This window comes from Sceloporus undulatus, chromosome 1, assembly GCF_019175285.1.
Source record: "Sceloporus undulatus isolate JIND9_A2432 ecotype Alabama chromosome 1, SceUnd_v1.1, whole genome shotgun sequence".
Classification (NCBI taxonomy): Eukaryota; Metazoa; Chordata; class Lepidosauria; order Squamata; family Phrynosomatidae; genus Sceloporus; species Sceloporus undulatus.
In genome coordinates this window covers 106,119,706-106,134,228 of record NC_056522.1, presented here as the reverse complement: position 1 = coordinate 106,134,228, position 14,523 = coordinate 106,119,706, and the positions used below count along the sequence as shown (strand labels likewise).

The 14,523-nt window shown below is 40.5% G+C and overlaps 1 protein-coding gene across 1 annotated transcript; it reads right to left on the bottom strand.

The window, feature by feature from the left end:
* Nucleotides 1-2,168: 2,168 nt before the first annotated feature.
* TRAPPC3L (trafficking protein particle complex subunit 3L) lies at nt 2,169-8,311 on the bottom strand (the record flags this gene model as incomplete). The annotated part of the gene is made up of 3 exons (XM_042457094.1): nt 2,169-2,957; nt 3,776-3,961; nt 8,201-8,311. Coding segments are annotated over 3 exons (420 nt in total), but the record flags the coding sequence as incomplete, so codon positions are not given.
* Between the last annotated feature and the right edge of the window lie 6,212 nt (nt 8,312-14,523).

The window sequence follows — 14,523 nt, the reverse complement described above, 5'->3', positions numbered from 1 at the left end:
TATCAAATTATATGGGTCTTTTTCACATAGCATCAGATCTATGATCAGTCAGAAGTTCACTTAAAAGACATTATGGCCTGTCCAGGTTCATGCTCTTTGGCCTCTCTGTAATTGCTATTATAATAAAATGTAACAAAATATTTGTACTCCAAAACAACATGGGATATGTAGGGTATGTTAATAAAGGTTTGCCATTGCCTTCATCTGAGTTGCAGTAGCGTGGGCTTTTTCCCAAGGTCACCTAATGGGCTTCCGCAGCTGAGTGGCAATTTGAACCCGAGTCTCAGGAGTCGCAGGCCAACATTCAAATGACTACACCATGCTGGTTCGATATTTTCACTCTGGCCCCTTGCAATCTGCAGCAACAGTTTACTAAGAGTTAGGATCCCTGGAAACTGTAATTTCCCAGGATTTCTTGCAGATAGTCTCTAAGGAGCCTTGGTGGCACAGTAGTTAAGTGCCAGTACTGCAGCCAAAATGTTGTGAGTTCGATCCTGCGAGGCTCCAGGCTGACTCAGCCTTCCATCCTTTCTTAGATCAGTAAAATGAGTACCTAGCTTATTGGGGGCAATTGGCGTACAGATTGTAAACTGCTTAGAGAGTGCTTAACTATAAAGTGGTACAGAAATGTAAGTGCTATTGCAATTGCTATTGCTAGGAAAACTGAATTCTCAGGGATCCTTGAGTCCATGATTCTACTAAGCATGCTTGGGGAAGCATCCTTGGAACTAACATTACTGGGAACTACAATGTTCTAGGGCACATGCCTCCTTACAAAGGACTGGGAAGCTACATTTTTCAGAACCCTTCATACTTACAGTGCTTCTGCTGATGTACGCTACAGTAGAAGTTACCACAATGGGAAGATGAGAGATATCTCAGATGAAAACATTTGATATTATACTATCACAAATTTCCAGTACAATAACAAATGATAAATGCAGCAACATACATTATTTAAAGCACAACATTGTTTTATTTCTGCTTTCAACAGAACATAGATAAGAAAACGGTAAAATATATATGGCATGGCATTTTTAAAAAATTCAGATATTCAAAATAGAGGCCCAATTCAGATATCACCATTTTTGGGTTTGGAGACAGGGAAAGTACCAGAGAGTTCTTCGTCATCTTCTCCATGCCCTCCTGGACATGGATTCCTTCTTCTCCACATGTAAATTCTCCTTTGCATCAATAAATCAATCATTTATTACAGTCATAGACTAGCATAAAGGATTCTCTCTTGGTTTGCAGAGCACTATAAGTTGCTATGGCATCTGAACTGAACAAGCATGGCATTAACCCAAATTTTCCTAGTTCAGACATCAAAACAAACAATAGTCATGTGAACTAGGACAGAAGAAAGAAACTGCATGAGAGGGCCATGTAGAATAATTGTAGAATGATTGGATTTCCAGCCTTCGCAGCCATAGCTCGTGGTCTGGGAGCACAGCATCTGAGATGGGATCATGTGCTCAGCCTGATATGCCACTACGTGCTCAATGAAATTTGCATCCAAAGTAACATACTGCACTTAGGTAAAAAAAAATTGAAATGCATAGATATAGGTATCCATACACACCTGGCTTAACGAGACTACATGTGAAATGGATCTGGGAGTCCAAGTAGACCGCAAGTTGAACATGAGTCAACAGTGTGATGTTGAATTAAAAAGGTAAATGTGATTTTAGGCTGCATCAATAGAAATATAGTGTCTAGATCAAGGGAAGTAATAGTGCTACTCTATTCTGCTTTGGTCCAGCCCCACCTGGAATATTGTGTCCAGCTCTGGGCACCACAATTCAAAAAGGATGTTGACAAGCTGGAGCGTGTCCAAAAGAGGGCCACTAAAATGGCGAAGGGCCTGGAAACCATGCCTATGAGGAAAGACTTAGGGAGCTGGGTATGTTTAGACTGGAAAATAGACCATTAAGAGGTGATATGATAGCCCTGCTTAAGTATTTGAAGGGGTGTCACATTGTGGATGGAGTAAGCATATTTTCAGCTGCTCAAGAGACTAGAACATGGAACAATGGATGCAAGCTGCAGGAAAAGAGATTAAGAGGAACTTCCTGCCAGTAAAAACTGTTCAACAGTGGAACACAGTCCCTTGGGTAGTGGTGGTGTCTCCTTCTTTGGAGGTCTTTAAGCAGAGACCTGATGGCCATCTGTCAGGGATGCTTTGGTTATGAGTTTCTGCATAGCAGGGGGTTGAAGTGGATGACCCTTGTGGTTTCTTGCAACTCTATGATTCTAACATTTTCCTGGACAAGCAGAAAATCTGAGGGTCTCCTGTGTTTCTTGGAATTCTGCCAACAAAGTAACAGGACAATACCTGTATCTAAAAATGTGAGTCCAAAAATATCTGTGTGTGCTCAAATGGGCATACAGATTTCTTGTTCATTTGAAGAGTCCCTATTCATTCTCTGCTCACTCAATCGTTTCAAATTCAGTCCAGCCATTCCACTACTAAGAAATCCCTGCTCCTCAAAGCCATCCATCTAAATAATTCTACCTAGTCAGAGCATGTGTAGCAGAACCTCGTGACATAGACATGCAGGAATATTTTTGAGGGAGCAGAAATGTCTGTATGTACCTGGAACTCAACTGTTTCTGTCTCTTCAGGAGAACCCTTTTATGTTCCGTGTGTGTGTGTGTGTGTTGGATGTGGAGTTCTTGCTCCTTATAAACCTTTTGGCATGCAGAGGCTAATCCAAAAAGGGACCTGTTCACAGTGGATTTGTGGATTCTCCCTTCTGGATCAGGAAGATTCTAGGGAATTATAGAAGATGAATTGGTTAGGTATCCATACTCAGGTACTTCAGTTACTGGTTTCACTTATTATTTTTTGTGTGTTTCTTGCCTTCGATCTTCTTTAGGAATGTTATTCCAATTTCCGTCACATCATCCCCCTTTAAAGTGTCTTGAATGAAAGTAACTTTAGCAGTTAGGTGTACCTGAAAAAGAATGAAAGGTGAAAGAGAATAGCAATTTGCCTTATGGAAGAGAAACCTTCTGTAAGTGTTTTTCAATATTTTAGGCCCTTCTCATTATGGATGCAGTTTTATTGTACATTTATTGTTAGTATTCATATGCTGCCCCATAACAAAAAGGTTTCACGGCAGGTAAGAAAAGCCATAACAAAAAAAGTAATTCTGTTCAATCAGACAGTAATTTCTGGCCCATTTTTCATAAAACATTCCAAGCCACAAATACTCCATCCAACAAACAAATACAAATTTCAAGTGTACAACATGAGAATAATAAATGACAGCCATAGTTCAAGACAAGTTAAAAACTAATAACAACTACTGGAATTAAATACCAGCAAAGGCCTGGATGCATAAGGCACAAAAACAGATTGGTCTCTGAGTTGAAGGGGTAGGCCATTCCATATGGAAGAACTGGACTTTTTAAATTTGTTTCCTGCCTTTCTACCCAATATTGCTTGGCATAAAATGCAATGTGGTACTGAAACACATCAAGATCAACAACAGAGAAAAATAACTCATGAGAGTTAGAATGGATCTAAAACCACAGGAAAAATTAAGAGGCCTGGTATATAAGACTGTCTTTGCCTGGTGAAAAGTCTGATATTGTACATGCATTATGAAATGATATTAATATTATTTAGGGAGGTTACACCCCCACTTCAATTGCAACATGTTCATATAATTACTTGTGCTCTGCCTAGTTACTCCTGTCCCCTGCACTATTTTATTTTATTTTAAAGAGGAAAAGGAGGAGGCAGGAGAATTAGAACAGCATTCCATACCATTTCCAGAGCACCTTTAATGGCACCACAGAGAAGACTGCAATAGCAAAGTGAAGATCTTCCTGCTGGCAGCTCCTCCACAAAGTCCACTAAGGGATTCTTTTCCAGAATGAGAGAAAACTCATTTCTTGCCGGGTTACTGCAAGTTACTGTAGGGGTGACACCTAGATACATCTTAAAGGCAACCTGGAAATGAAGAGAGAAATGTGAATCACTTAAACACCAGGTAAAGGTAGATATTATGATACATATGTAGCACCTAAGGCTACAGTTTTAAAAAAGTAATAACTGTGGGTATGCATGGGTGTGCATGTGGAAAAGTTGCTACCAACCTCAGGGAGTAGTTTGCACACAACTTTCCCCCCACCTTCCACAATACTGCATCTGCAGTAACCAGGGCCAGCTATATCATTATGCAGGATGACTTGGAGAGTATCCACACTGCAGAAATAATCCAGTTTGACGTCACTTTAACTGTCATGGCTCAGTACTATGAAATCTGGGGAACTGTCATTTCTTATGGCACCAGAGCTCTCTGACAGAGAAAACTAAATATCTCACAAAACTATAATCCCCAGAAATCCATAGTGTTGAGCCGTAGCACTTAAATTGTTGTCAAACTGGATTATTTCTGCAGTGCAGATGCAGCCTCCGATGGAAGATACTGGAAGCTGCTGGTCATGTAGCCTTGGAATTCTGGAAACTATTGTTGAATAAAGCCACTTTTCTAAATTGTGATAAAATAAAATTGAATTGCCAATCCAATCAGCTTTTCTGTGGAATTTATCCTATTAACAAATAAGACAGATTACCTCTTCCATCTTGAATTCAGGATCTCAGATGCCCCTGGATGTTATCATATCTAAATTGTTGTCTATCTAGCTGGGCTGCTGCTGCCCGGATGCATCCCAGGTCGAAGCCTCACTCAGCCAGCCAATTTTTGAAGTTGGAAGCTCTTTGACTTTGAAAAAGTGCTGGCTGAGCAAGGCTTTAACCCAACATGCATCCGGGTGGCAGCATCCCAGCTAGATAAGCGGCAATTTAGGTATAATAACATCCAGAGGCATCCTGGATCCTGAATTCCAGCTGGAAGAGGTAACCTGGCTTATTTGTTAATGGGATAAGCTCCAGTGTAAGTAAGGAGGTGTGGTATTTTGTCCTTTTTCTTAGGTCACCTCTGATAGCAACCCATGAATTGCTGTTCCCCCAACTGTATTCTTTCTCTGCAAAAAAAACCAAAAAAACAAAAAAAACACAATGCTGTGAAAAACACACTGTCATTTGTTTGACCAGGTGCAAATGATGATCATTCCTTACTAATAAATACAAGTGTGGTGAAATATGAATGCTACACACTTCTTATAAAATGATGGTATACATGCTTTTGCCTGAATTGAATTGGTATTCATGCAAGAACAGAGCCGCATGTGACATGATACCACTTTATATAAACTCTGTTAACATGATAAGCACTTTCATAAGGAGCTATTGTGTATGATCACAGAAGACTGGCAACAATGTCATCAAAATAATTGAAGGAATCAATTACTAACCTTCATCACATGGCAAACATGATCTAAGCAAATACGTGAACTGAATCCTGCTTGGATTATTCCTTTTTTAAAAAGCCTCTGTTGTGAGATTCCCATTCCCATCTGTTTATAATATCATTTAGCTAGCTTGAATGTGATTCATTTAATATGGACCTTGTTTTGTCTGTTGTATTCAATTTTTTTTTTAGTTTTCTACGAACTGGAGTTGAAATGAAACAGATGCCATGCAGGAAGCGTCACTTTCAAGGTTCATACTTTCACCAATTTGTTAGGAGTGGAAATGAGGAGAGTTTGGAAAAGCTACTTTTTGAACAACAGCTCCCACAATCCTACATATTTTTAGAGCTTAGAAAAGTTACTATTCTGGACTCCAATGTCCATGGCCACTGCATAGGCCAGTTGAGGGATTCTAGGAGTTGTCATATGCAAAAGTAACTTTTCTGTGTGCTCTAGAAATCTATGATGATCCATGAATGCATCAACATAAAGAAGACAGCAGAAAAAGTGTAGGAAACATCCTTCACCTTTAGTGTATGTTTGAGACCTTCAGTACACAAAATGCTTCTGGTTGCCCAGATATCTGCCACTTACTTTAGAGATTTGATTTCAAAAATAAGAGACATTTTGGCAACCAATAAAAATATATTAAAAAATAAGAAAAAAGAAAAAAGGAAGGAAGGAAGACAAAGGACAGAATAATACACAGAACCCACTTGCTGTTAACTCTCTTCCTTGTGATAGTATGATGCCCCACCACTGGTTACTGCTCATTAATGACAACCACATGCTACCCCTCAGGGATGTGTAACTATAAGGGATAGTTTTCAAAATGAAGGCACTTCCCAAGAGAATTCTACCCCCCCAAATGAATTTTCCTTCAGTCCCCAAATTTCTAGCCTTTCAGAGTGTGGGGAGATTATTGCACATCATTCTGTGCTGGAGGGAATGCATAATCTAAAACTCAATAATTTATCCCATCATACTGCTCTGTCACCAGGCGGTAGGCAACCCATGCTTCTTGTGCAGCTTTTTATACACGGGAAAATCCAGTGTATAAAAAGTTGCATGAGATGCTTGGAAGAAGCCTGGGTTGAATACAGGCTGCCTACCGCCCGGCGATGAAGCAATGCGATGGGATCCATTTTCAAGTTTTAGATCCTGCATCCCTCCCAGCGCAGAAACTGTGTGTTATAATCTCCCTAGACAATGAAAATCACTCACAATCCTAGAACTCTTACATTTTCTGTGTTTATATTCCTTAGGTAATTTTGCCTTTTCTCTCCCCCCCCCCCCCCCCCACTTTTCTTTAGAAGTAAACTGTAGCTTAAACTGTATTTCTAAATTTATATTTGCATTTCAAATGATGAACTGAAGTTTAAAGTTGCTGCAATCCTAGAAATTTTGGGATTGAAGGAAAATTTCATTTGGGGGCTTCAGAATTCCCTCTGGAGTAGCAACATGCTCATTTTGCCCTCCCTGTAGCCACAGCCCTGGTACCTGCCATACCATCTTATCTGCCAACAGCTGTGCATGGGTAGGTGGGAAGTGCTTCAAGTCTTCCCCTCCCCACACATCACTTTTACTGCTGTCATTTGCCACAGGGCTAACTTCCCCTCTTACAGACCCAACAAGAGAAAGAAACATTACTAGAGATTTTTTAAAAAGCAGCTGAAGGAGTGTGATCATGACAAGAGCTGTCCCCATTCATCTTTTAATATTTTTTTTAAACCACTAGAATTACTGATGTCTCTCTGTGTATATTGAAAACAATATACGTGGACTTTTTTTAAAAAAGCAATAACATTTTTCATTGTGTGCAGGTCTGAACTAGGAACCCACCCACCCACATATTAAAGCTTCAAGTTGATTTATTTTTAATAAGCTATTTAATTTTTATGCATTTATAAACTACCTTCGGGATAACATTCTGGGAAGGGGAGTATGTTCTACTGTAAGCCAAACAACTATAATCAAAAACACAATTTAAAAAAAACAGAGAGGAGAAGCAGGGAGAGATTGTAGTAGCAGCTGCAATGATTATTTAATAGAGCTGCAACACAAATAAAATCAGGTGCAGTGCACACTGTAGTGTCTGCTGCTAAATAGCCAGAGGCTAAAAGAAAAAAAGGGGAGACTGCAGTGGCTGAAGAACATGGTAGCTGTTTCCTTATGCTCCAAAGTAAGAGCAATCCAAACATACCCCATGCCAGGCAGCATTAGCCCCAGGAGTAAAACAAAAAGGCATTCCTGTTTGCTACACCACCAAGAGTTGCTACAGTTCAATTCACTGCACCTCTGATCTTCCCTAGGCTCCACTTCCAACCCTACTCAGGTATGAGAATTCTTTGAAATCTGTTCTGATTCAACTCATATAAGGAATCTATTGGTGCTTGCAAACCAATCATTTTTCTTCCAACACTGCCAGTTATTGACAGAATTATGAGTTGGAATAGAAATACACTAGTATATAAGCACATAATATATACATTATGTATGTGTGCATGTGTGTGTCAAAATACTTCTGTAGTAGCCAAACAAAAAATCTAAATATCCTAAAAGTGCCAGATCCCATCTGATATTGGCAGCTAAGCAGGGCCAGCCCTGGTTAGTACTTGATGGTACTAGCTGTAGGCTGTATTTCAGAGAAAGGAACTGGCAAGAACAACCTCTGAGTATTCCTTGGCTAAGAAAACTCTATGAAATTCATATGGTCATTGTAAATCAAAAGGCCATTTGAAAACACACACACACACTCAGTAGTCAAGCATATACCTGGAAACCAGATAGTGGTGTGAAATGCAGCTGGTATAATCATTACAAGACAAGAAAATAAGATTTTAAGCAAGGCAGTGTCACCTATATCTTCCCATACCTGTGCGATTACTTCTGCTGTTTCAGAATAACTTCGACATTTCTTCACTGCAGAGTGAGCCAAAAAGTCTTCAACCAACCGAATGCCAATGCTGTGTCCCCTGCCAGCAAAACAGTACAAAAATTAGCTAGAAATACTCATTTCTCATTTCTACCATTTACTTTCCTCCTCTGCTTTTTATTTCATGACAGAAAATGCTTCATTGACGGAGGCAGCAAAAGGTGCATTGCTCTGCTGGCATCTTAAATAATTTGGAGCACTTGCATGTTTTGTTAATAGCACTTTGGAAACACTATTACACAGGACAGCTTTTTTTTTGGGGGGGGGAGGCAACATGTCCCACAATGAATGCTTGTAAAGGGCATTTACACATGTTTGGAGTTCTACCAGGAATACTCCAGGGTCAAAATGAAACTTTTTGAAAAATTTGTTTTGCCTCAAAATTTCCCAAAATGCCCTTTATGCCCCACAAAATGCCCCCATATTCTATAGAGGGTGTTTGGGGGCAAAACCTTTTTTTATTTTGCGGGAGCAGGGGTGGTGCTACAAGGTCTCCTGGAAGGCTAATGTGGCCCTTTAATCTTCTTCAGTTGCTAGATCTTGGCTTTGAGTGACAGGACTTTTTCACAATACACACTTACAGAACTAGTGTTCTACTGTGCTTTAACTGCAATGTTTTCAGCCAATAGAATTGTGGGATTTGTAGTTTAGGGAGGAGTACATAGGATCACTGCCAGAGTGTTCTAGTACATCCTCAAACTACAAACTCCAGCATTTCACAGGATGCAGCCATGGCAACTAAAATGGAATCATGGTGCATTATGCAGTGTTGAAGGGAGTCAGGTAGATCCAGGATCACATCATTCATTTATCAAGATATTTATACCCCCTTTTTAAAAATGGTTCATGGTGCTTTACAAGGAGTGTAACAAGAAAATGAACAATCAACAATTGAAACAGGATCAAACCAGAGACAAACCATAAAAATAGAATAAATCTGGCTTTTTAAAATACTTCATATGTAGCCAAAAGTTATCAGTGGAGGGTTGATGGGAAAAAATAACCCCAAAAAAGAAAGTGCTCCACAAGATCATGAAAACCTTTGGAAAAGAGGCAAGGGATGTTTCATGAAGCAAGGTGTTCCATAAAAAGGGGGAAATCACGAAAAAGGAATTCAAAGAAATAGCAGGCATGTGTAGGGGTAAAGTCAGAAAAGCTAAAGCACAGAATGAACTCAGGCTTGCTAGAGAGGTTAAGAACAACAAAAAGGGCTTTTTTGGATATGTCCGCAGCAAAAGGAAGAAGAAGGAAACGGTAGGGCCACTGCGTGGAGAAGATGGCAAAATGCTAACAGGAGACAGAGAAAAGGCAGAATTACTCAACACCTTCTTTGCCTCAGTCTTCTCAGAAAAGGCAAAGGGTGCTCAACCTGAGGATAATGGAGCAGAGGACAGAATAGGGGAATTTCAGCACAGAATAAGTAAAGAGATAGTAGAGGAACACCTTGTTAATCTAAATTAATTTTAGTCTCCAGGACCAGATAAACTCCATCCAAGAGTATTAAAAGAACTGGCAAATGTAATATCAGAGCCATTGGCAATAATCTTTGAAAACTCCTGGAAAACAGGACAGATCCCAGCAGACTGGCGGAGGGCAAACATTGTCCCCATCTTCAAAAAGGGGAAAAAAGAGGATCCCAACAATTATCGTCCAGTTAGTCTGACATCAATACCAGGAAAGATTCTGGAGCAGATAATTAAACAGAGAGTCTGTGAACATCTAGAAGGCAATGCCATAATCACAAAAACTCAACATGGGTTTCAGAGAAACAAGTCATGCCAGACAAATCTGATCTCTTTCTTTGATAAAATTACCAGCTTGGTAGATGAAGGGAACGCTGTGGATATAGTACATCTTGATTTCAGTAAGGCCTTTGACAAGGTTTCCCATGACATTCTTGCAAACAAGCTTGTAAAATGTGGGCTAGACAAAGAAACTGTTAAATGGATCTGTAATTGGTTGACCGGCCAAACCCAAAGGGTGCTCAACAATGCTCCTTTTCATCCTGGAGAGAAGTGACCAGTGGGGTCCCACAGGGCTCTGTCCTGGGCCCAGTGCTATTCAACATCTTTATCAATGACCTGAATGACAGAATTGGGAGCATATTTATCAAATTTGCAGATGACACCAAATGAGGGGGAATAGCTAATACCCCAGAGGACAGGATCAAGATTCAAAATGACCTGAATAGACTAGAAAGCTGGGCCAAAGCTAACAAAATGAAATTCAACACAGAGAAATGTAAGGTATTGCACTTAGGGCGGAAAAATAAAATGCACAGATATAGGATGGGTGACACCTGGCTGAATGAAACTACGTGTGAAAGGGATCTAGGAGTCCAAGTAGACTACAAGTTGAACATGAGTGAACAGTGTGATGCGGCAGCTAAAAAGGCCAATGCTATTTTAGGCTGCATCAATAGAAGTATAGTGTCTAGATCAAGAGAAGTAATAGTGCCACTGTATTCTGCTTTGGTCAGGCCTCACCTAGAATATTGTGTCCGGTTCTGGGCGCCACAATTCAGAAAGGACATTGAGAAACTGGAGCGTGTCCAAAGGAGGGCGACAAAAATGGTGAAGGGTCTGGAAACCATGCCCTATGAGGAACGACTTAGGGAGCTGGGGATGTTTAGCCTGGAGAAAAGAAGGTTAAGAGGTGATATGATAGCCCTGTTTAAATATTTGAAAGGATGTCATATTGAAGAGGGAGCAAGCTTGTTTTCTGCTGCTCCAGAGAACAGGACCCGGAACAATGCAAGCTACAGGAAAAGAGATTCCACCTCAACATTAGGAGGAACTTCCTGACAGTAAGGGCTGTTCGATAGTGGAATGCACTCCCTCGGAGGGTGATAGTCTCCTTCCTTGGAGGTCTTTAAACAGAGGCTGGATGGCCATCTGTCAGGGATGCTTTGATTTGGATTTCCTGCATGGCAGGGGGTTGGACTGGATGGCCCTTGCAGTCTCTTCCAATTCTACGATTCTATGATTCTATATCTAGGTGCAGCCACAGAGAAGGCCTTCCCTCACCTGCCTCTCCACCAGTTATAACTCTGCTGTATGTAGGATGAGAATGAAAGCTTGACCTCAATGAGCAGTAGTGTTACTTTGACACACATGTTGAAAGACGTATCCTTCAGCTGCCTCAATTTACAAAGCACAGTTCCAATCAATTAGTGCCATTCCACTTTTTTCAGCTGCTTTTTAAAATTTCCAGTTTCTCCTTCCTCCTCTCCTCCTTTTCCCCTTTGTCCTGAGCTTGCTGCAAACTGAGTTCAAAATGCAAAAGGAGTTTGTGCTCGATTAAGTCAGCAAGGAGGAGAGGGTGGAATCTAGCCCTTCCCAGTAGGCTCAGGCAAAGGCAAACTGCTGCAGTCTGTTCTGGCTTGTTTGTTTTTCCACATTAATAACTTTTGTCATTTTGACCACATTCTGATGTTGCTTGGTCACATATGTCCTGGATTTCACCTGTGCAATACTGAGGAGGATATAAAGAGTTTCTATAACCTAGCACCAAAAGTTATTTATTCATCTCTTTCCTGTTTGTGCTTTTGATTTCATTTATTAAATCCTGTCATCTATATTCATTGAGGTTTTCCAGCAACCAAATTTCCTCTTGTATAGAAAACACTTCAAATTATATTTTTTAAAAAAAATATGAGCATGAGATAGTTGGTAGGTAAGACTAGGAATTATGAAGACCTTTTACCACAATCTTCATAAAACAGATTCACATTCTGCTACCTTTAATCTGTCTCAAAGGTATATTACGCCTTCTCCATTGGATGTGATGAGATGGAGTGGGGGCTCTGCCACACTCTCAAAAACCAGCCCTGGCTTGATCTTATGCTTTAAGCAGCTTGACATGGAAGAATTCAGGAAAATCTGGAGCATTAAATGCCATAGAGAGAAACATTATCCCTGCTCATTTCTGCAGATTATCAAGTAATGTTTGTAACCAAACTAGAAGGATCTGATTCATAAACTGGCAGTCCTAGCTGAAAATCAGCTGCAGTTCCTCAGCAGAGAAAAGCAGTTAAGTGGCTGTTTTCACTTTCTGAATTTCTGATTATTATCTCAATAGTAAAGTCCAAAATACCTTAAAATAAAGACACCTGATCCTGTCTGAACGTGGAAATTAAGCAGGGTCAGTTCTGGTTAGTACTTGGGTGGGAGACCACCAACAGATAGCAGGTGCTGTAGGCTATATTTCAGAGAAAAGAACTGGTAAAACCACTTCTGAGTATTCCTTGCCTAGGACAATGCTACAAAATTCATGGGGACTGCCATAAATCAACAGGTGACCTAAAAACATATACAAAATCCCAGAAAGAAAGAGTTGGCCATTCTAATGATGAAAGTGATGTTGGATTGCTTAATACAGAAGAATTATGAAGGAGTTCTCAATAAAGCACAGGAGATTTTTTTCAATAAAAAGACCACCACCACCACCACCACCCAAAAAAAAGAAAAAAAGAGGCATTCATAAGTCTGAAGGTCTTGAATGGATCTGAGTAAGAGCTCTATTACATTCTTTCTCTCAATATATCTTGGTCATTGAGCTGGGCTTTGACTGGAAAAGCAATTCATGCTAATGGGAAAGCATTAAGCAATAGCAGACTACACAATAAAATGCCAAACAGAGTGTAATAGCCAGTGCAGCCAAAGCATTCCTGGATTCTCAACGGAGCATTGTGCAATCTATCAAGTCTTGTAATATTTGTTTATTCATAGGAACATTAAATTTCAGCATTAGCAGTACTGGAAAATATCTGAATAGCAGATGTTAAAATATTGCTATGTTTCCACAGTGTTTATCAGCACACCCACAAATGCACCCACTCACTTTCTAGTAATGTTTCTGCCACTGGACGAAATCACACGGGAGGAATGTCTCCCAGTTTCGGGAAAAAAAAGAAAGTAGGGCCAATTCAAAAATGAATGCGATTACGCTAATGGTTGTCAAACGCACAGAAGAACACAGTGCCCACTCCAAAGCCAAAGTAGTGCGAATGCAAAAGAAGTTATATAAGTACATACCCTTCGTAGTCTAGAGTTCGAATTAGCATCCCTGCACATGCGCAGTGAGGGCAGAATTGGATTGTGAGCTTTTTACGCTTCCAGTGGGGCTTGCCTCTGCTTCCCGTGGTTTTCCCTTGTTTCACATTATTTGTTCATTCATTACTCTTTATTTCACATTATTATGCAATTCACATTACTTGTTCATTCATTACCACTTATTTCATGTTATTTAGAGAATTCACATTATTTAGTCATTCATTACCATTTCACATTATTTAGGCAACGCACTTTATTTGTGCATTCATTACCCCTCATTTCAGGTTATTTAGGCAATTCACCCACTTAAAATCAGTCCAAAGCAACCTTGTGCTTGGTTTGAGCATTGGACTATGAAGATTTTCACACAGCATCGTTATATCGTTCCTTTATCGTCCCAAAGTGTAGTGGAATCGTCTTAACAGATAGACGATTCCAAAATATTTTCACATGAAGCTGTTAGTGTTCTTAAAATGTTGATATATCAGAATTCAGCAATAAATGATTACAAAATGATTTCAAAACAGTTACATTCACACACTGGACACAGCAATGATTTAAGAATGATTTAGCAATTATTTAAGTACACTAACAGCCTCATGTGAAAATCTTTTATGACTCTAGAAGGCAGGGATGGAACCCCACTGGGTGACCCCTGGTGCAAGTCACTCTCTCTCAGCCCCCTCAGAAAATGGCAATGGCAAACCCCATCTGAATAAACCTGCCAAAAAAAACCCCCAAAAAGCGGGTGGAGGTTTCCAGATGGTTGTGTGTGTGTGTGTGTGTGTGTGTGTGTGTGTGTGTGACTGTGTCTGTGCCTTTAAGTCTCCAGCTATTGAGGGGGGGGAATGAGGGAGAGAAAGAGTCCCTCCCATTTGGGAGAGCTTTGCTGCAGCCAGGTTGGGGGGGGGGGGCTGGGTCCTCTCTGGTTCTAACCTGGCCCATTGGGAGTCGCATTGAAGGCAATGGTGCTGCCTCCTCACCAGGAGTTGGAGGATGAGGAGGAAAGGGGAGGGGAAGCTGTGCAGGAACCAGAGCTGGCGACTAAGGCTACATCCACACTGGAGAAATAACCCAGTGTGGCATCACTTTAACTCTTTGTGGCTCAAGGCTGTGAAATTCTGGGAGTTGGAGTTTGTTGTGAGCCCAGAGTGATGCCCCTGAGAGGAGGAAAACAGATTCCCATTCCCCAGGCTGCCCCACTCCATC